The 22,351-nt window shown below is 36.7% G+C and overlaps 1 protein-coding gene across 2 annotated transcripts; it reads left to right on the top strand.

Moving 5' to 3' along the window:
- The first annotated feature begins 317 nt into the window (after positions 1–317).
- On the top strand, positions 318–19,170 carry LOC128019698 (T-box transcription factor TBX15). 2 transcript variants are annotated; one of them, XM_052605822.1, is made up of 8 exons: positions 318–834; positions 4,709–4,901; positions 6,788–6,889; positions 9,328–9,499; positions 12,433–12,600; positions 13,184–13,248; positions 14,399–14,496; positions 17,384–19,170. In XM_052605822.1, exons 1-8 carry the CDS (start codon positions 633–635, stop codon positions 18,208–18,210), a joined length of 1,827 nt encoding a protein of 608 aa, XP_052461782.1. In that variant the 5' UTR covers positions 318–632; the 3' UTR covers positions 18,211–19,170. The 2 variants fall into 2 exon arrangements, with proteins under 2 accessions (XP_052461782.1, XP_052461783.1); XM_052605823.1 differs by lacking the exon at positions 318–834 and adding an exon at positions 1,696–1,863.
- Positions 19,171–22,351: the final 3,181 nt, after the last annotated feature.

Below are 22,351 nucleotides of genomic sequence, written 5' to 3'. Positions count from 1 at the left end.
ACCTAACTGAGACTTGTTATAGCACTTATATGTCATTGCTCTTTTTGTAGTTTTTGATTGCTTTCACTGTCCCGATTTATAAATCGCTTTGGATAAAAGCGTCTGCTAAATGAATAAATGTAAATATAAATGTAAATTCACTTTAAGATGGCCATCTCCAAATTCCATCTTAAAATTTCTCCACCATGCTTGTTCTTTTCCTCTTCTTCCATTGGACGACATCTTTTGTCTCTTTCCCTTCCTGCGCTTCCCATTGGTCGTGCTGGGCTTGACAGACATTGAGAGGGTTGCCACTAACGCTTCGAAAAAAGTTTTCCACAAGTGAATATCAATCAGAGAGGACTCGACGACAGTAAAAGAGACGTGGAGAAGTTGGACGGAGACTGAAAACATCGATATATATTAACAAACTATCTTCTCGGACAAGGTATTGAGTCAAAGTCTCTTCGTTGGGAATGGGTTCTTTTATTTTTAAGACTTTAAAGGGCATAAATTAGACTTGGGTTTGGATTACCGTCGTCACCGGAGACCTAAATCCATCCATTACAAAGATTTTTGCGCGTGCGGCATTCCTGCGCCTGCCTTCCGGACGGAGTTTCTATTTCTCCTCCGTTGGATTTGCAGAGGGAGAGATGAGTGACAGGAGACGATCCGCTGCCGCTCTGAGTTCACGAGCGCACGCCTTCTCGGTAGAAGCCCTGATCGGGACAAACAAGAAGCGGAAGCTCCGGGGCTGGGAAGAAAAGGAACTGGAGCTGTCTATGGAGAGCCTCGCGAGCAACGGACAATTGGGAGACGGCGAGGATCCCGCTAATTGTCTGGATATCGATCCGGGTTAGTGCGTGATGCCATTGCAAACTGAATTGCCTTGAACATCCCATAGGCTATAACTTTTGACCGCATCTGCAAACTATAGTGTTTTGCCATTGAATAAAATGTTTCAGTTATAGGCGTGTCTATAGCATAAAGGCAAAATATCATTTTAATTCACTAAATCAATATGTCTAAAGCCTATATTATATTAAACAATATGTGAAAGGGTTTTTATTATTATTTTGCACAAACTAGTTAAAGCTGACGGTATTTCTGTATCAGTGAAATATAAAATTAAAGTCCTTTTTCCTTCTTCTTTTTTAAAGAGACAACTCCAAAAGAAAGTCTTCAACAACAATAATTCATGAGAGATAAAAAGTTTCGCAATATCACAGCTTTCATTGTTTTAAAGTACAAAATTGTATTCTACAATAGAACATTTGTAACTTGTAATTATTCGCCAAGAAAAACATCTGTGTTTTAATTCCGTCTAAGGAGCAAGTATATTCGTAAAAATGTAGTGTGCATGGGTTGAATCTCGGCTAATACACAATGTGCACCTAAGGCCTAACAGTTGTCAAATCCTGCTCTTATGTCTTATTAGGTCAAAAGAAGTGTAGGCATATACACAAATTATTTTGAAATATAAATAACACTCAGCTTGAAACTGTTTTCTGTATATAGATGCTGGTTTGTGCCTGTTATGCGCGCTCTTGAGAGTTCACGCTTGCAGGCGCTCACGCACGTGTGTGCGTGTTCGTGTGTGTTCTTTGTTTCATCGATGTAGTTCAACTGTTGCAACGTTAGTCATCACTTCATTAGTCTCGCTTCAGAAGCATCTGCCATAAGGCAGAACATTAAGTTCCACACAACAGACTGCTGACTGATCATTCTGTACATATTCTGATACAGCCCACTATTGACGTTGGATTTAAAATAACTCAATGTCTCATTTTAAAAATAATGGTGAGCACAGATAGACAGAAGTTAGTTCGGCAATTCTGAAACCAAAGTGCAGCATTTTTCAGAGAAGGGCAAAAATTGCGACAGGTGAGTATCCTTATAACAATCATTTAAATTTTATTCTCAAAAAAAAAAAAAAAAAAACAGCTGTCAGACAGCGTTTAGTGTATTTTTTTTTATTTTTTTATTTTTTTTACAGTGAAAAAGATTTGATCTGATTTATTTGAGATTAAATATTCAGTAGGCCTTCATGTGTACAGATATTATATTATCATACTTTATCATAAGACAACAATTACAGCAGACATTTTCAAGTCGTAGACCCGTAGACCTTTATAGGCCTATTTATAATATAATGACACTAACAATAGCAAATCCGTGTAGCTAAATATTTGCATTTTAATTTAACTGCTCAATGTTCGTGTTTTCATTTGGCTAAAACAAAGAGTTCATAAATAGAATAGAACAGAACATCTTTTCAGTCGTCATCTTTTTTTGTTTTTTTTTTGCTACACGACCGGAAAAAGGACAAAATAGATAGTCATTTAATTAAATGGCACTATAATTGTAGTTAATCTAAATACGTCGATCGAGATATTATATTGTCTCACGCGCATGCACACAGATTAATTTCTCATCTATGATCTGATGTTGATGTCCAGACACGGATGACTTGATTCTTTATTTGTATCACAAATGGAAACATTTCTACGACTTTGAACAACAATAGGCCATATAGTTCTATAGATCCCATCTCGATTAAATTAAATAGAAAAAAAAAAAAAAACATAAACTTTTCATTTACTTATTTATTTTCAAATGCATTTCAAAGTATTTTAGACATCGGTGTTTTAACGGCGTTTAATCAACATTATTTTTTGTTTTTATTCTTAAATCGTAAAACGTTTAAAATTAGAATGTTAAGAAAAATGTTTACCTTTTAAATGTAAATACGGACATTCTTGATTTTACCCACTACATATTTTTACATTATATTTTATATATAAATATATACATTGTAATAAGCACATAATTGAGAGTTTAATGTAAAATGACTTTAGCTTTGCTCATTGTGCAATGTGTAATGTTTCATGAAAATATTACATCAATAAAACTATTAATTGCATTCTATATGTGTTCACACTCAATAAAGTCTTGAAGTTATTTAATAATGACTTACTGAATTCTCCCAGAGTCTGACCTGATTTTAGATTAATGCGTTTTGTAGTTTTTCTAAACCACGTTCCTTCGGTGTCATTTAAATTTATCATATATTTTTTACCCCTCTCTTTCATAATTCCCACGAGACAGAGTCAGAATAAAAGACGACAGATGCGTACAGTTTAAAAGGAGTCTAATCTTTATTTTTATTACCTCCCTCTTACATGAGACTGAATGAAGTCCAGCGGAAACAGGTGGCTCTGTTCCTGGTGGATTGGGTTACGCGGCAATTTCATGCTTAGTTTGCCTCTGTCCCAAGAAAAAATAGGTAGCTAACACAACTACACAACTAATTCAAGCTCTATACGGAGAAATTAATTTGTTGATGTGAAAGTAGTGTGCCACAACCGGCAGAAGAAATATTAATATGCTTTTATTCAGATTATGTGTTTGTTTTTGCCTCATTGCGTGAACTCAGAAACACCACACTAACAGATAATATTTTTACGCATTCACTGCGCAGTCATAAATGACAGAGAACGTCATTTGTTCGAAGTAACCTAAATTTACTCCAGGACAGTTGACTGATCAGCAGTGTAACCTAGTCCATGTTATAGGTGAAGTTTCTTTTTTTTTCTTTATTTGTCAAAATGTCTTATTTTGAAATGTTCAGTTATAGCTTGCAGTTTGTTGTGTTGTGTCGTAAGTATAACTCTGGCAGAGGGCATTAGACTTGTGCAATGGCAATGACAGGAGCTCAGTTTTGGATGGAGCTGAGGACCTGCCTGCTCGTGAAAGAGACCAAGGGCTTCATTACTGTAATTACGCTGACTGAATCTCTCATGAGGTTGATGAAAAGTCTGACTCTCTTTGACTCGGGCTTTAGGGCTCCGTGACCTCAGAGTGTGCTGGTGTTTGTGCCGGGCTGCTAGCCAGTCTCTGCTGCTTATGGCTGCACAGCGTCATTTGCATGCTAACAGTCCTGATTATTTCAGCAAGCGACGCATGAATCATAAAATCTGTTAATTAATTAAACCTCCATACATCAATTCAACTCACTTATTTTGCCTTTTACCAGGCCCCATAGCACAGACCTGTCTCTGCTTTTACACTTGTCCTTAATCGCATTGCTGTGCGTACACATTTAGCTAAATTTGAAATAAAATAAAAAAACTTGTTTAAATTAGTTGTTTTTGATGTGGTGGTTCTAATTATAGTCATTTTGTTTTCAAACTTTAGAGAAAAAACTAATACATTTCAAAGGATTATTTGTTTCTTCTTGTTTTCTTTAGATTTTCTGCACGATTTGTCAGTTTCCTCTGAAACATGAAAACAGCAAAGAACTTTAGGGCATGAAGATTTTGCGACCAAAATGCCTTTCGACTTGTTTAACTGACAATTTCGTTTATAAACATAATGAACTATCTACTATTCGTTCTGTGGATTTTAGTTTTGGTTAATTGTAGGCCACTTTTCAGGCAATAATCACTGGAGAAAATGTCATTAGTCTGCTCGTGTCCAAAATCATCACACACCATGTATTTTCAGAAAACACTAAGACATATTCTAGAGCCAGCGTGCTAAATCAGATTTTCCACTTTATTATTTTGCTGTATTTTTTCATTTAACATTCAAAGGCCTTGATCCATAGCCCACTGGTCTGAGTGAATCCAAGTCGTTCTCCTTGTGATCTGGTTCTAGCGCTCAATATTGTCAACAGACCTCCCGAGGCCTCCTTCTGCTTTATAATGATTTTATTTATTCGTTGTAGATTCAGAGGCCAGCCCTGGCTCTGACGGCGAGGGTCTGGCGGAGAGGACGCCCTGCTCGTTCGGGACTCCTACCCCCTGTGACCCTTCACCCTCGGCCTCTATGGAGGAGATCCAGGTGGAGCTGCAGTGCGCGGACCTGTGGAAACGCTTCCACGACATTGGCACAGAAATGATCATCACAAAGGCAGGAAGGTAAACCTTTTATAAAATGTAAAAATCCAATTTATGAGGAAAAAGTCCAACATTGGTCAGACAGTGGGCAGCAGATATATTGGACATATTTTTTTATCCATATCTCTGTTATAGGAGCTATGTTTAACTAAATTTAAACAAACATATAAAATCGTGTGGAACGTGAAATCAGACATCTCAAATATATACGATTAACAATCATGTCCGACTATTTAAAAAAGCACATTCAGATATGAACTTCGGATACACTAACATGTTTTTGGATTTTGAATTTAAGGTTTTGTAATAGGCCTACAACAAAAGTCTAATTAAAATGCAAAAGTATGGCATAATTTTTCATCAATATTCCTTTTAATAATAAGAAGTCACGCCATCGTGCACTTTGTGATGGATATTCAAGTTAGTTTTTAATTGTGATATATTCGTGACACAAATATTATCGATATTAACCCCTTTTTACTTTAAAAACCTATTTGAAGACCTTTCTGTTTGTTTAAATATTAACTGAAATTCGATAGCCTATATTCACTCTAATAAAGTAATATATTAGTAAATTAATAATAACCAATATTGGTCCATAAACCAATAAAACATATTGACATATTGACCAATTTTTCAGTTGTTTGTTGAAGAAAGGGGATAAAGCTTTAAACATTTAAATTAGTTAGGCTTAGATTTATTTAAAACGTCTCTTTTTATCATCTCGGACATTTGTCATAGAACCATACATACAGGCTGCTCTCTTTTTTCTTTTTGACATGCGCAACAAATCTCAAAGTAAGATACAGTAGGCTACCATTGTTTGGCAAAGGGACGCGTTTGCGCGCGGGGACTGCAAACATTAAAACTGTTTTGTGGCGCTATTGTGTTACACAGTTGGGGCAGAAGTAGGCTACTAACTGTAATCACAAACCACAACCTGTTCATTGCGGACGAACTAGAACTATTACTACTTACTCATGAATTCTAAAATTAGCATAATAAAGGTTGGTTCAAACTATTAACATTTCTCATTCAAATGTAGCCTATTGCATGGGCCTACACGGCATGATGTTTTCATAATCAATAGACCATTTCTTCCGATTCTTCGCACTGCTGCAATAAATCAATAAATATAGAGTGCAGCAATTTTTCGTTGGAACAGTAAACAATTCTTTCATCAAACAAAGTAACTCGTGTCCAAAGTATTTAACAAGATACAGTAGGCTCTTCTTTTGCATGATTTGTCAAAAATAGAGCCCAAAATAATAATTAACTACTCTTTATGAGACTTTATGAATAGCCGCGTGTATTTTATGCCTCTGCTAATAAAATCTCTTTAGATTTCGAAGTGTAGGGGCTGGGCGAGCACTTTTCTCTCATTATGAACAAAGAGAGTTATGCCGTTTAAATGAAAGGACAAAGAAATAGCATTTGAAGTGTAAAATGAAGAATTAGCCAAAAATGTATTGTTAGAAATTAGTCATTTTTTTAAAGCATGGCTCCTTTGTTCAGTTTATTTGGTTTGTTTGAACTGTTTTATAATTTTTTTAGCCTGTTTTGCTATGTTTTATATATTTTCTTTATATCTTTTTTATTGACCAAAATATATCTGAGTCCTGCTAACAGTCAACCTTAATTTTCAAAGCTGAAAACAATTTATATTATTATTTTACTTTTGTATGATTTTGTTGGTGTCAAAGTGTTGTATTTTTCAATATATGCATCAATTAAACAGGCTTATTTAAATGATTTAATTCATTGACTAAATTTAATTAATCTTATCCACATTTTGTGACTTTTTCTTACTTTTAACAAGATCATTTTACCATATTTATCAATGCTATTACAATGTACATAATTCGACTTGTTAATTAAACATGTAATTAAAATGGGTTCTGTTTCAGGAGAATGTTCCCTGCTATGAGAGTGAAAATCGTGGGACTGGATCCACATCAGCAGTATTACATTGCCATGGACATTGTACCTGTGGACAACAAGAGATACAGGTAAGCACTGCTCTAGTGCTGTTAGCATGCTATGACAAAAGAAGGAAAATAACAAAATTAACTGGAAATTTGTCTAAATTGGGAAGCTGAACCCCCTTGAAATGGGGTGGGAGATTTACATGAATAAGCAACTCTGTCAGCAACCCTTGACAGAGTTGCCGTATCAGCGTTTAAGGTGGTGTAATGTGTCCCTGCTTTGCTCTCACCATGACAACTTTCCATCACACATGCTTACAGACAAGCTTTACTTGAATGCAGCTAAAGCCTGCATGTACGGATTGCAGCAGTGCACTTGTCCTTTCTATAATAACAAGCCATGTTACAAACTTGTTAAGTCTTCCCAAATTATTATGATTTTTATTTAGTAAATACTAAAGCCCTAATAGTCAACATACAATTGGTTAGCTTGCCTTGTTTCTTCCTAAATGAATCAATAAACGCATCTGATTTTTGTTTGTATTAGGTGAAACTATTTGTGTTGTGTTAATGCTGAGAACAGAACTGGAAACGGCTGAAATCTTTACTCTATTTCAAGGGGATTAGAAGCAAAAGGAGGATACATTTTTCATTGGTCATACATCACTGCATCACATTTACATAAGATGTGTTTCTATGTCTTCTACAATTTATGCAGCAACTTGAAAAACCCAACATTTCCTCATGTCTTTTTTTTTTATGAACTCTAACATTGTAAATAACAATGTGACACTTTAGTGAACAACACAATAATCTTCCAGTTCAATTATATTTAGATTAATGTATGCATTTACTGAAAATAAAACCACAGCCATTCAGGGACTAGCCTCGAAGACAGCCATTTAGAGCCCCTGAATATCATGGAGGATTTTAGAAGCCAAAGGATCTTGTAAAATTAAATAGGATTTTCTTCCTGGCTGGGGAATTTACCACAAGGCTTTGCAAATGGAGCTGTCACTGGAATGCCTCGTGTGTTTTGAGGGCTCGGGTCTGGAAATGCAGCCTTTATTGGAATTTACTCACTTTATTTTGGCGCAATGCCCTTTCAAGGGACATAGAGTTTATACTAGACTTGTTAAATCTTTCTTTATGTGTTACTTGAATTACTTTTCTCTTTAATGTGGGCATTTAGTATGGCATATATTTGAGAGAAAAAGTAGGAAAATACAGAGCTGCCCAGATTTTCAGATTTCTGTTGCAGGCTCTTTCTAGCTAATTTATTCACAAATATCTTGTGTGCGCTGACTGCCCTTTCTCTTTCTCCATCTAGGTGTAGCCCTGTTTGTTCTTTTTTTTCCCCTTTGTCCAGCTGTCATGGACATGCTTGTCTATTTCTTCTTATTTTGTATGCACACTAAAACACACAGTAAACGAACATGATGCAAACTCAACTTGACGTAAACAGAGCACACATGCTAGAGTATCACTTACTCTCACAGTAAAGTAACCCAATTGAACTTGGTTTATTTGCTATTATTTAAGTGCTTGAGCATATCTGAAGTGAACTATTTAGGAAGAAAAAAAAGGTTTTGTTTCATGTACATGTGTAATGTTTTAAATTTACTGTCTTGTTTCTGTATTAAACTGAAGGGTTCTTGCAGATATAACAACCCCATTTTTGCTTTTCTCCTTCATTTTAATTTATGGAAATGCTTCTGCATACAGTGTACAGTGTACTACATCATTGGACTCAATTATTGTCACATAAAGTTGGATCTTTATTTATTGTGCAAGAGCCAGATGGCAGATTATGAAAGATGAAAGCGGGCTAATCAAATTTCCAGCCATTTTTGTTCTTAGGTTTCCCTTCTCTTTAACACTTTCCCTGCTACATAGAGCATAAACCTAAACAGGATTCCAAACAGGAAATTGCAAAAATACCTGGCACTATGTGTGTGCGAAGGACAGACAACGTGTGAGTGTTTTTGTTAAAGCACACATTTTGTACAGATAAAAATGGCATTTATCTATTTAACTTTAGATCAACAGCTTAATGTGCATGAACACACGTGCATGCCATGCACATTCATGTCTGTTCGGGTGCTCTGGGAGAGAATAAGGCAGACACAGAGGATGTTAAATGCTGCCAAGCAATAACAAACGGGCCCAAATGAGAGTTTTGTTCACGTTTGAGAGCTGGGTGATGACTTTGGCAGAGGCATCACATTTAAGCACTTTCAACTGTGCGTATAGCAAGAACTAAAGGCATCCAGCTGTGCCTCAGGGAATGCCCTGCTAACAAGACTTTAGCAGTGCACAAAGACACATGTATCAGAACCATACATTTTAGAATGGGTTAGTGTTTCATAACAGTCCAAAACATTAAATTCATCTTGAATTTGTATGGTCTTTTAGAAGTGTTTTGAACAATTAAAAGTTGAATGCATTAGCACATGAGTGTTTTTTTGGTATTATTAACACAGGAACAGAGTATCATGGCAATTATATGCTCATTTTTGCAGGTATGTGTATCACAGCTCAAAGTGGATGGTGGCGGGAAACGCGGATTCGCCAGTGCCACCCAGGGTCTACATCCACCCGGATTCACTGGCTTCAGGAGACACCTGGATGAGACAAGTGGTCAGCTTTGACAAACTCAAACTCACCAACAATGAGCTGGATGATCAAGGCCATGTGAGTGCACATTTAATAACAGTCAATGCAATATTGATGTCAGCGTATATAAACATATGCTGCTGTTTAAAGGTTTAGGGTCTGTCAGCTTTTCTTTTTTTTAAAGAAATGTATACTTCTATTCCCTGTTTAATATTTAAAACACTAAGTTGATCAAATGTGATAGTAAAGACATTTATTAAGACTTATTCAAATATAATTTCAAATGAATGCTTTCTAACAATCCTGAAAATGTGTCAACATTGATGATAATAAGAAATGGTTTTTAAGCAAAATCATCAGCATATGTAACCCTGGACTACAAAACCAGTCTTTAGTCGCTGGGGTATATTTGTAGCAATAGCCAAAAATACATTGTTTGGGTCAAAATTATAGATTTTTCTTTTATGCCAAAATAATTGGGATATTAAGTAAAGATCATGTTCCATGACGATTTTTTGTAAATTACCTACCATAAATATATAAAAACTTCATTTTTGATTAGTAATAAGAATTGCTAAGAACTTTATTTGGACAACTTTAAAGGTGATTTTCTCAGTATTTAAGTTTTCAAATATTGTGCTATCCTAACCAAACCACACATCAATGAAAAGCGTATTTGTTCAGCTTTCAGATGATGTATAAATCTCAGTTTTGAAAAGTTGACACTTAAGGTTTTGTGGTCCAGGGTCACATATTAGAATGATTTCTGAGGGATCATGTGAAACTGAAGACTGGGGAAATGCCTGCTTAAAACTCAGCTTTGCACCACATTAATAAATTATATTTTAAAATGATAAAAACAGAAAAGTTATTTTTAAATTGTAACAATATTTCACAACACTTGATCAGTTAAATGCAGCTTTGTTGAACATAAGATACTTAAGTTTTACTGACCCCAAATAAAGAAATAAATTTGATTACTAATATAAAGGAAAAGAGTGAGGAGACGGCGCATACACTTGCTTATCCAATGTATTCATAACACACACTTGATAGATTACAACCCCCCCCCCCCCCCCCCATCTCCCCAAAAGACATCTGTATGCTCTCTGCAACAAGAAAATCATTATTCAGTGTATCCTCTGAAGAACTGGAAAAACTGGAAAAATATTTATTTTATTGTACTGATATTCCCAATGTGTCTGTGCTGAACACAGTCAGCTGAATACACATGGAATGTATGCACATGTTCTATTTTGAAAATACATTCATTTCTTTCCGTATCACATATGAATTGTTTTCAAATTGTCCTGCGAATCTTTGGTTTCTGTGTCACTGCTGGAGTGTGACTGTCTTTTGCTTGGCTCTGGTCTGAGCCATTGTACTAAAAGAGTGAGTGCACCAGGGATGATTTTATTATCAGACTATCAGAGGAAACCCTCATCTCCAGCATGTTTTGTTTGGTTGTCATGGTTATCGTTCTGTGAGAGTGAGAGATGGGGTGACACATCCAGCTCTGTCCAGAATAATAAGACCCACAAGAAAAATGTCCTTAATTTGCTCAGTATGGTTTAAAAGGCTAAGCCCTCATGTGTTGAGATTAACTGTGTGGTTTTATGTTTGGAGTCCCAATGTATAAATGTAATTCTTAAGTGTTTTTAAATGTTTTTTTCTTGTCTGAAACAGAGCAATATTGTTTCGATTAATGTGACTATCCACTTTTAGTTTATGTAGAGTAGTCAGTCATCTGCTCATGACCTGTAAAATGGTGCTGTAAAGTCTGAGTGCAGAGAATATAGAATAATTACACATGGCATGCTGCGTATTCTTTACAGAGAGATACGGTATCAGTATTTTAGATCCAGGGTTGGTGTGGGTAAAACAGTTGCCTTGGGCCACATCTGCGAACTTCGCTGCTCTTCTGGCTTCTCCTCTGCATGTGGGGCTGTGTTGACTCGAAGTCACTGATGCTATCACTCGAGTATTCTGACAAATGTAATAACATATGGGTGTTACAACTGCAGAGGAGAGGGGACTTTTCTTATACCACAACCTCGTAAAAAGAGACTTTATTTTTTGTTCGCCTTGGCTTGAGGCTGAGCGAGGGCTGGAATTGAAGTTAACCCTGGAACGTCCTGTGTGGGACCTCACCGCCATGAAGAGGACTGAAATATTAATGGTGGATAATTATGTGGAATTGTGGATGCTTCCAGTTTAATATATACTGTATAAAAATATATAAAATGTCAAAATTTTAATATTATATGTTTATTATATATATATATATATATATATATATATATATATATATATATATATATAGTGTGTGTGTATAAATAACTTTTGCAACTTATATATACTTTATACAGCAACTTTAGTTAGTTGTTTGGTTCAGCATAGTGTAACTTTGGCAGTCATAACGTTCCTTTTTTGTGCTCCAATAAAACCCATAAATTCCTATGGCCCCAGACAATGTTCTGAATCCTGAATATCTGGATCTGTGGAATTACAGCAGTGTGGCTTTGAACACTTCCTCTCTGCAGTTGGTCTTCATTGAGCTGGTGTTGTCTGGCCTTGGGCAGCACTGGGATCTCCTGGGTTGTGCATTTGGATTGTATAGGAAGGGGGGAGCTGGAATATTAAATTTACTGTCATCAAGCTGTTTTGCAAAAGCCTCGGTTCTTTCGCCTGACCTCCTCGGTTTTGGTGGACCCAGGAGACACACACCGACACTGGGAGTAATTAGAAACAGACTAAGGGCCAGAGGGAAGGCTACAGCCTCCGATCTCTGACGCCAACACATCAGTGTGAGATACTCACCCACGAGTTGGCCTGATTCATATCTCATCAACATGTGTACACACTGTGAGACAGCTTGTTCTCTTATTAGATTAAGCAGCTTTGATATTCACAGCCTCATTATGTCACAGACATTTAATCCATACAGCTGCAGAAATGTGCTGTTGTGGTTGCGGTGGAGTAGTTGATGATATGACTTACTTTATTTCTAGATCATCCTGCACTCGATGCACAAATATCAGCCCCGTGTCCATGTGATCCGGAAAGACTTTAGCAGCGAGCTCTCTCCAACCAAACCTGTTCCTACCGGGGAAGGAGTAAAGACGTTTAGCTTCTCAGAGACAGTCTTCACCACGGTCACAGCCTACCAGAACCAACAGGTCCATTACTGACTGTCAGTGTACAGCACCATTGTGACTTTGAAACACACAGTTCATGTGTTAATTGGCAATATGCAACTAGGGATGCACTAAAAATTTTATTATAGACAATATTTATTTTTGTGTAATGGCTGATAAATGATCAGTATTTAAATTATATAGTATTTTGACTGAATGACAAACACTACAGACTCAAATCAATTTTAAAATCAATGTTTTATATCATACAAGTGAATTTAGGCATCATAACACTATAATATCCAGTGTAAAAAATGTAAATTAGGTTAAATTAAGTTTATATTTAATAGTGTGAATAAATCATTCATTTTTAAAGATTGATTTTAAGATTAATTTCTAATCTACATGTGAAAATAGAGAAAAAATTATCATGCACATTTAAATAAAATACTGTAATATCAACCAGTAGTAACCAATGTAGTTCCAATACATTGTGCACCCCAAACTTAAAGTTTATTATGCAAAAGTTTCAAAACTCACAAATTGAAGGTGATATGTTGAAAGTGTCTGAATATGTCAAAATATTATTAAATGAGTCTGTTTTGGACATCTTCTCTTGTAACAGATTACCCGTCTAAAGATCGACCGCAACCCATTTGCCAAAGGATTCCGGGACTCAGGGAGAAACAGGTAGATTTTCAGGAAATCTTACCCGTGCTCTGTATGGTCCATGCTGTATATGCAAATACACACATATCTCGGCAGTGTCCTTTCATATTGACATGAACCCCAGGAGATCCCTTCTAATCCCACATCCTGCTACATTAAAATCACTCCCGGGTTCAGGTGCCAAGAAAAGCTTGTTGATCTGTGATAAGGGATCTGATTGAGGGCAATGGAAAGAAAAATTCCCCTTTCCTTTTCTTGCTTTTTAAACTCCTTTCCCTCAATGCTGTCCACCCTTTCACTTGCCTTTCTATCACTCTCGCTGTTTTTCCGTGCACTTCATTGCTCCGTCTCTATAAGATGCGAGTCAGAACGGTCATACACTGCAAAAAAGTCTGAGACAGACCCTCAGCACTTGAAAGCAGGCTTCCATCTGGAGAGTATTATCGCCACAGATATTTGAGACATCTTTTTTCATTTTTCAAACAATAGACCGCCTGATTTATGGCCTAGCTTTAGATTTTCATTGCAGAAAAATAGAGATGAAAAGATTATTCAGGAGTAAGATATATATAGAAAATGCTCTTGCCCTCACACATATATCCTTATAAAACTAATGCTAGTAAAAGACCTTTTCATAGAGTAAAACTGTTTTTCAGTCACAAAGCAACCACAGTTCCATTTATGCACTGGATCCTTTTCTTCCCATGCAGTTTACAAAAACTGCAGATAAACTTGTAATGTTAGCTTTTGATGACTGGTGGAATCAGTTATGCTTATTCAAGATATAAATCAGTATTTTAATGTAAATCACAGTCAGTCTTATTGGTGATGTGTTATATCAAAGAGAAACAGATTTTTATTTGGTGACCAGTATTTGGATTCAGTCTCAGCCGGTGCTTCAGTAAATCATAAGAGCGTCTCACTAACAAGCAGAAAGGAGTGGAGAATAACAGCTTAAACAGCACGGCGAGGACCGATGCAAAGCTGCAAAGAGGAATAAATCAAACAGGAAGGGGAGCCATGTACAGAGCACAGATGAAACATCACCCAGATTTATGTGCACATTAAAATCCTGCTCTATTTTCCCCCTCTCATGTGCATAATCGTACCTGTTTTCTCTGCCATCTCACGTCTCTTCTTCCGGCTTTCTCTGTCACTATCCCTCATGCAGGACTGGGTTGGAGGCAATAATGGAGACGTATGCTTTTTGGAGACCACCAGTGAGGACGCTGACATTTGAAGACTTCACAAACATGCAGAAACAGCAAGGTATGCACATGGTTCCTTCGAGTGGAGATGTTTTTAACATGCCTACTTGAGTGACAGAGACTTTGAAAATATTGCTTCATAAATCATGTGTAAGGTTACTGTGTGGCCACAATAATCACACCACAACACACTGGATTTATAATTGACTCTAAGCCTGAGGAGAGCTTTGCAGTGGGTGGGACAAGTTGGACAGTCTTGGGTGTCCAAGAGTGAGTCTGTCTATATGTCTGTTTGACAGATCAAATAGTATTTCCCTTCTTCAATGCCTTAACAGACCAATTCACCCTAAAATTAAACCACATTATAGCTTAATGTAAGAAAGAGTCCAAAATTCATTATTTAAACATTTAAATATACATTTACATTCACATATTCAAAAGTTTTATATCATTATTCCCTTGTGTAGCAATTTTTAAATAATTGTCTGATTTTTTTAACTGGTCGACTTGGTGCACAATGAATGATTCATTCACTATTCGAACTGATCCAGTTCTCAAGTTCAACTCATTGATTTAATATTCCTGTAAAGATTATTATTGAATAACAACATAAATTCCAGCCTGTTTCTCACACAACGTATTCATATGATTTCAGAAGACTTGCATACACCAATGTATAGACCACTTTTATGGTACTTCTCATTTGTTTTGAAACCTGAAATGGCATTAGAGTGAATAAAGGATGACAGATACAGTCATTCAAAAATTATTTTTGCTCTCAGATGTGTCTGATCACTAAAAGATGATCAAATATTGATGTAACTATTTTTTTCTCCTGTCATAAGGTCAGAGTGATGTGAGCATGGTACTTTGTCTGAGTAGACATCTGTTTCTCATCACAAATTTCACAAAACAGAATAATTGTTAAAGTTCTTGCACGGCTGACAAAACGTTGTGCTCCCTCCCTGCCCCTACCTTCGCTGCCCCAAACTGATTGCCCTCAAGAACTACATGCAGATCTATTGGAGTAATTAATAGTTCTCAAAGCACCACTGAAGCCTCTCTCACCCCAGCCTGACAGTAAGGGAAAACATGACATCACCGTGAGGTCTCCTCTCCCTCAGCCAACAGAACAGAACCACATCGAGTGAACCAGAACTCAGCTGTATTATTGAACGCATATGGAGCTGGCCCAAGCCACAGCCAAGAGAGTTCTGAATGATTTCGTTTCTTTCCCATTCCGAACCATAGAGCAGACTACATTTTCAAAACAACAAACTGAGTGCTGGCCAACTTCTCATTAATAAAGAAATATGTGGTAGATATCCCAACTCATTCAGTTCCAAGTGTTTGACTTATTCATTGTGCATATGTGCCAGTGATTTTTTTCCACTCTATGAACAAATGCTCAAATGCTGCCTGTTATACTGAGAGAAGACGACCAGTGCTCTGTTGACCAAACATGCACATTATAAAACTCAAGCCACATTTGCATTCAGCATTCATCACATTATCCATGAGATGATTGTAGCTGAAATGTGATGGGTTTTTCACACAGTGAGTAACCTCTGGTTATTGTTATTATCTTTAAACCTGCTTTCAACCCCAGGAAAACCAATGTCTCACTCAGAGTTAACCCCATATTTTGGTGCCAAATGTATACATTGTTAAACAAAACAGAGTTGTTTCGCAGCAAACAAGCAATCATAAACTGAATAGTGCTTGCCTCATTGATGGAAAAAAAATTGAGTGAAGAAGAGAATGTTTTATTTGTATACTTATGGTCCGAAAAGTTTATTTAGTATAAACTGAATGGAACAGTCAGGCATATATAAACCCAGCTGATGCGTTAGAGTGAGAAAAGCCATTATTTAAACAGGCTACATACTTTTTTCATCTAATAAATCACACTGACAATGCAAATCTGTAAAGAACAATGTTAACCCGTGCTTTACAAATGTATACTTCAATTCAAAGTTTGGGGCCCGTAAAATTTTTTGATGCTTTTGAAATGAGCATTTATTTGATTAAAAAATAAAAATAAATAAATAAAAACAGTAAGAACTGTTATATTGTGAATTATTATTATTATAATTATTAATATATTAATTATTAATATATTAATAATATATTATTATCATCATCATTATTTTTTTTACTACAATTAAACTAATAACTATTTTTCAGCATCATTACTCCAGTCTTCAGTGTCACTTGATACTTCATATATTATTATAATATGCTGAAAACAGTTGCTGTTTAATATTTTTGTGGCAAACCAAATAAATAAAGAAATTTTAAAAGTATTATTATTATTATTATAAACCTTTTATAAAATACAATAAAGCATAGGCCTTATAATTGTAGACCTTAAAGGGACAGATCACCCAAAAATCCTGTCATCATTCAATCACTTTCATGTTTTTTCAAAGAAGATATTTTTAACTGATTCTGTCCATACAGTAAAAGTCAGTTGGGTCCAAAATTGGTTCCCACTGACTTCCAGTGTATGGACAAAAAACCAAAGACATTTCATATATGTTATTTTGCTTTTCACAGAAGAAATTAAATCATACAGGTTTGGAAAGACATGAGTCAATCCCTTTAGGTAAGATCAGCAAGAATGAAGAATGTAGAATAGCACTGTGGAGATGGGCATTCCATTATGGGTTAATTCGTGGAAATTGCTGAAGGTTTGAACAGGCCTCTCTTGTAACCAGATGAAGTGCTCTCCCTAAGGTGCCATGGTGACTGCTCGTGGTCCACGGGATGAAATAAGAGATATCCTCTTGGTGTGATTTTTGGACAGTGTGTGTGTTTTCAGAGCTGGCTGTGTCTCAATGTTCTCCTCTTGTGTGTGCACTTATTCTTCATGCATAGGAATGTGTATCCGTACTGTGTCTTTGGGGTTTGGATGTTTCTGAATGTTTGCTGACTCTGTTTTTCAGGAGGGAGCACTGGCACCTCTCCCACTACCTCCAGCACTGGCACTCCATCTCCCTCCGGTGCGACACACCTTCTCTCCCCTTCCTGCTCCCCTCCTACCTTCCATCTGGCGCCCAACACCTTCAATGTGGGCTGTAGGGAGAGCCAGCTGTGTAACCTGGGCTTGTCTGAGTACCCTGCATGTGCCAGGAGCAACATGGCTGCCTTGCAGGGCTACGGAGGACTGTCTGATGGCTCCTACAGCCGCCTCCAGACCACAGGAGGCGCTGTTACCTCTGCCCAGGCCTCAGATTCCTTCTTGCCTCAGAGGACTTCCTCTCTCATCGCTGCTGGAATGCAGGGAGGGGCTCACACCTCACTGGCTGCTGGTAACAGCACCAGCGGAGGTAAAATGGATGGATATGGAAGTCAGCTGGCCTCTTTTCCGGCGTCCCAACTGCAGTACGTAATGCAGGCAGGGGCGAGCTCCGCCTCTGGTTCATCGGCTTCATCCGGCTCATCCCCTTCCTCTGCCCACATGTTCTCAGGGAGCCATCATCATGTGCAGCAGAGCACATATAATGCCTTTTCCCTTCACAATCCCTACAACCTGTATGGATATAACTTCCCGGCCTCACCACGGCTGGCGGCCAGCCCGGAAAAGCCTCAGGGTGGCTTAATGTGCTCCTCCTCCTCCGCCGGAGCATTTGCTGAACGTCAGTACCTGTCCAACAACGGCATGGACAGTATGCACATGATCGGCAACCCTGCCGGCAGCCAACAGGGGGCTGGCAGCTGTGATGGCCGCCAGTATGGCTCCTCTTCACAGATGTCCATGCACATGGTTTGAAGCCATTGAAAATCAACCAAAAACAGATCAAAACACCAAACACGAACAGCTGTTGCAGTTTTTTACTCAGCGTTACTGGGATTTCACAGTTTTATTATTCAAAATGTCTGATACATTGGCGTGATCGTTCTGGCATTGGTGACACCAGCTGTTCAATGTGGAATTATTACACACACATGCCTTATCAATCGTCAGAGTAAAATGTTAAAGTGTTACTTATGTTCATCACATGATGTGCCATCAAAATGAATGGATATTCAAGCTAAAAATATCCCTTCTAAATTGATTGTTATTGTTGCTGACCTGCCGACCGCAACAATGTGCAGAACTGAACTAAATTAACTGAGGTCTGATTTTTAGAAAATGGATTCTAATGAGGATTCATATTTGGTGCAATAATGACAGGAATAATGGCCCCTTAAATGTCTCACAAGAACAAGAGCCATCAGCCAGAACATGAATTAAATGTTCTCAAAACTGTGAGCGAATAAATGTTGTCAGTATGACATTTTTGCTGTTGATAATATATCATGCTTGTCATGGGGCCGTGATGCAATGTTGTAAGCTCACTGACTCTTTCAGAGATGAGGGGTCTCAGGATGGCAAAGTAAAATCCTCCTGTAATAACAGGGTCTCTGCATGGTACTGTCAATCTGTACTGAAATACTGAATCTTTGCCTGTTAGTTTGGAAAAGGCTTAACCATATCCTGAGTGGAATATAAACATACGGGGAATAGTTAATGCACGCAAAGCACATAGGTTTTAAATTGTTGTGTGGATAAAAACCATAGGAAGACAAGGTATATGCTTTGGAGTGTTTGTAAATGAATATATTTAAATGCTAAGCAATCATGGTCAGTGTATATTGAATTTTAATAGAGTGAGAGATGAACAAATAATGTTTTAGGCTTTTAAGACTGTAAATACAAGTGCCAAGCACATAAAGCTAATTAAATAAACACTATAAGTCCGCTGTATGTTTCTTGGAAAAAAATCAAGCATGTTTTGTTGCTTTTGTTTGTGGTTTTGAAATGACATCATACAGTATATGATGGATCTCAAATCAGAAATTATCATAGATTTGACCTTCACAACAAATTATTGATCTACACAGTTGCATATTTAATTATTTTAATAGTTTCATGTTTTGTTATATATATATATATATATATATATATATATATATATATATATATATATATATATATAATATAAAATCTTTTTTTTCTTAAGTTGAACTATACACACAATTTATAATATACACACTTACTAGACCAAAAAAAAAAAAAAAAGATTTTTATTATCTTTCCCTCTATTATAATCATGGGCTTAAGGTATAGAGAAACCTTTTTTTTTTTTTTTTTTTGAAAGTCAATATGTGTAAAAATGAATGTTTAAAAACAAAGGATTGATCCTGCTGTTCTCTTTGAAATGAAGAAGAAAGAGACGGCCATGTGGATCATATTCATCCTTTTCACTGTGATGATGCATATAAATATGCCACCTGTTTAGAGAGAGCGAATGAGGGCAAGAGGGATTGGAAAAAGAGGAATCTTTTAGATGCTGGATGTGGGTAATTTTTTACATTGCTGGTTTTAATATGTCTGCTCTTAATACATATGCATTTATGTTCACTTCTCTCATGTCTGGGCTTTGGTCCTCATTATCCGGGCACAGACTTGATTTAAAAGCACAATCATCATCTATTGCATGGATGTCTTCAGAAGTGAGTAAAAAATGTTTCTCTTTCTCTCCGTTCCTCTTTATTTTTCTTCTTTCTCAGATCACTTCCCATGATGTGATCAGTTCAAGCCAAGAAATATCATATCTGAATCCTCATCAGAAAGTAAACAGGGTAGAAGACCATGGAGTCAACACTCTGTATTAGAAACACCTGTTTTCCAAGTGCAGCTAATGGCTGGATATGCAATCAAACAGTGCGCGATTTCATAATTTGGCACATCTTCATCTATCTAGACATTATTTCCTATAATTATGCACATTTATTTGTCTGGTACTTTGAAAGAAAGCAATGCTAGAATTTCAAATCAACTAGTTCTCTGTAAAAAGTGACCCACGGACTCTCACACCCAGAATGTCTGAATATAGATGTGTAAAGGAAAACATTTTTAAGTAGGCTATACTGGAGAGATTCATTAGCAAACCCAAACTGCTACTCATAGATTCTCTTTCATATTGGCTATCTTTTAAACATATTTGAATAATAATTATTTAACAATTCATTTTATAAAGCTATCTCTCAAAATACAATATGCCAGCTGAAAACATGCCCATAGATGTATGCGTAGTGACTACAAACCGCATAACCCAAGGGGGCTCTGCTTACTAAACAGGATCTGGCAGCTAGTCTTTTGGAGTGTCAAATCTGTGTACAATGATCGATGTATTTTTTGTTGTATCTATTATCTTTTCTTGGGATCCAGACATTCACCTACAAAATGCCATGCCATCAGTCTGAGCACAACCAGAACGCATGCAGACACATCCTTAAATAATTAAAAAAGTAATAAAAACAAAGTTGTTTAATTAAAAAATCGGAAGTGATTTATCTGACAAACCACACAGCTGGTTTGAAGTATGGCTATGTTAGGATTTCTGGTAAACTATTGCCCTCTTGTGTTTCTTTTTCTACCAGCACTGAACTTGTTGTTTGAGTAAATAACTCAAGATTCTTACTGAATGCAACAATACAAGTCACGTTAGTTGTAATCCTCAGATTAACTTTACAGTATAGCCACTCTACTTTCCCCCTTCTTTCTCAATCAGATTCATCAACCAATCAAATTCTATTTGTACACGTAGCCTACCTGAGTTTTACGCAATAATGCATTAGGTGACGTAATTAGCAAGTCCACAGCGCAAGAGATGTTTTCCGCGACTTTCACTTCAAATATGTTAGGTAAGAGTTTTTTTTTTCTCTATATTTTTTTTTCAAGTTGTCTTCTGAGTTTACTTAAGTCTAAGCTAAGACCAGCTTAAGCGTTCAGCATCATGTTATGCTTTTATTAGTGGCTTTTGGCTATTTTAGAATAAATAAGACTCATGTAGCCTACATGACACGTAGACTAATTGTCAACTTAAACTCATTTTATAGACATTTTATTATAAAACATTTTTTCTTAAATGAAACACACTGAAGGCCCAGACCTAAAATGCACAGGAATTTGACATGTTTTGGTAACATTGTCAAGCATTTTAAAACGGATTAATGCATAAATTAAAACTGATCTAAACCATTAATGATTTCTTATATTGAAAAAAAAAAAAAAAAAAAAAAAAAAAACATACTCATCGGGTTGAAAGGAAGTGTTTCAACTTTTTTATAAATTGTTTTTTTACTTGACAGACGAAATCAGATGTTTGAGATGCCAGCACAGCACCCTCTCAAAGCAAGTGGTTCTGATGTAACCATAAGAAGGGTATACCGAAACCGTACCTATGTATGTAACTGGTATAGAACCGATTCAGAATGCCGATTTTGGTGCCACTTAATGCCCAGGCGGCAAGGAAGTCGACCGGAAGTTGAAGTCAGCAGCGTGCCGCCATCTTGTAGCAGAACTTCACTTGCGTTAGCATCCCATTGACTCCCATTCATTTTGGCGTCACTTTGACAGCGAATAACTTTACATCTGAGGTGTTTAAAGACTCAATTTGTCCATTATTTATTTCTAAAAATACACAACAATGTATAAAGGGCTCCATTACCTTCTATGTTACATTATGGCCCCATAGAAACAGTTTTTGCAAAAATAGGCTAACGATTGCGTCATAACCACTGGACTCTCTGTCGCACAGTAGAGAAATTACCGTACAGACAGGAGGAGAAGCTCGCAGGCAATTAACTTAATATGGCGTACTGGCATTACATTTTAAAATACTATTAATCAGAATACTTACTCCTGCTCACTCACGACAAAGAACTCCCCGCTCAAGCTCGCCGTCTCTGCAAAATTAACGATGGCAGTTTTCACGCACAGCTACTAGAAGATTAACATCTGTCAGACAGGTTGCTGACGTCTTCAAGCTTAGTTTGAGTCTGCGTGTCAGAAACACAAGTGCTAAAAATCGCTAAAAATGGGCTTCACTTGTCTCAATTGAGTTCCAATGGGGTCGCTGTGT

The sequence above is a fragment of the Carassius gibelio genome, chromosome A9 (assembly GCF_023724105.1).
Source record: "Carassius gibelio isolate Cgi1373 ecotype wild population from Czech Republic chromosome A9, carGib1.2-hapl.c, whole genome shotgun sequence".
NCBI lineage: Eukaryota > Metazoa > Chordata > Actinopteri > Cypriniformes > Cyprinidae > Carassius > Carassius gibelio.
This window is presented reverse-complemented; position numbering and strand designations above follow the sequence as displayed.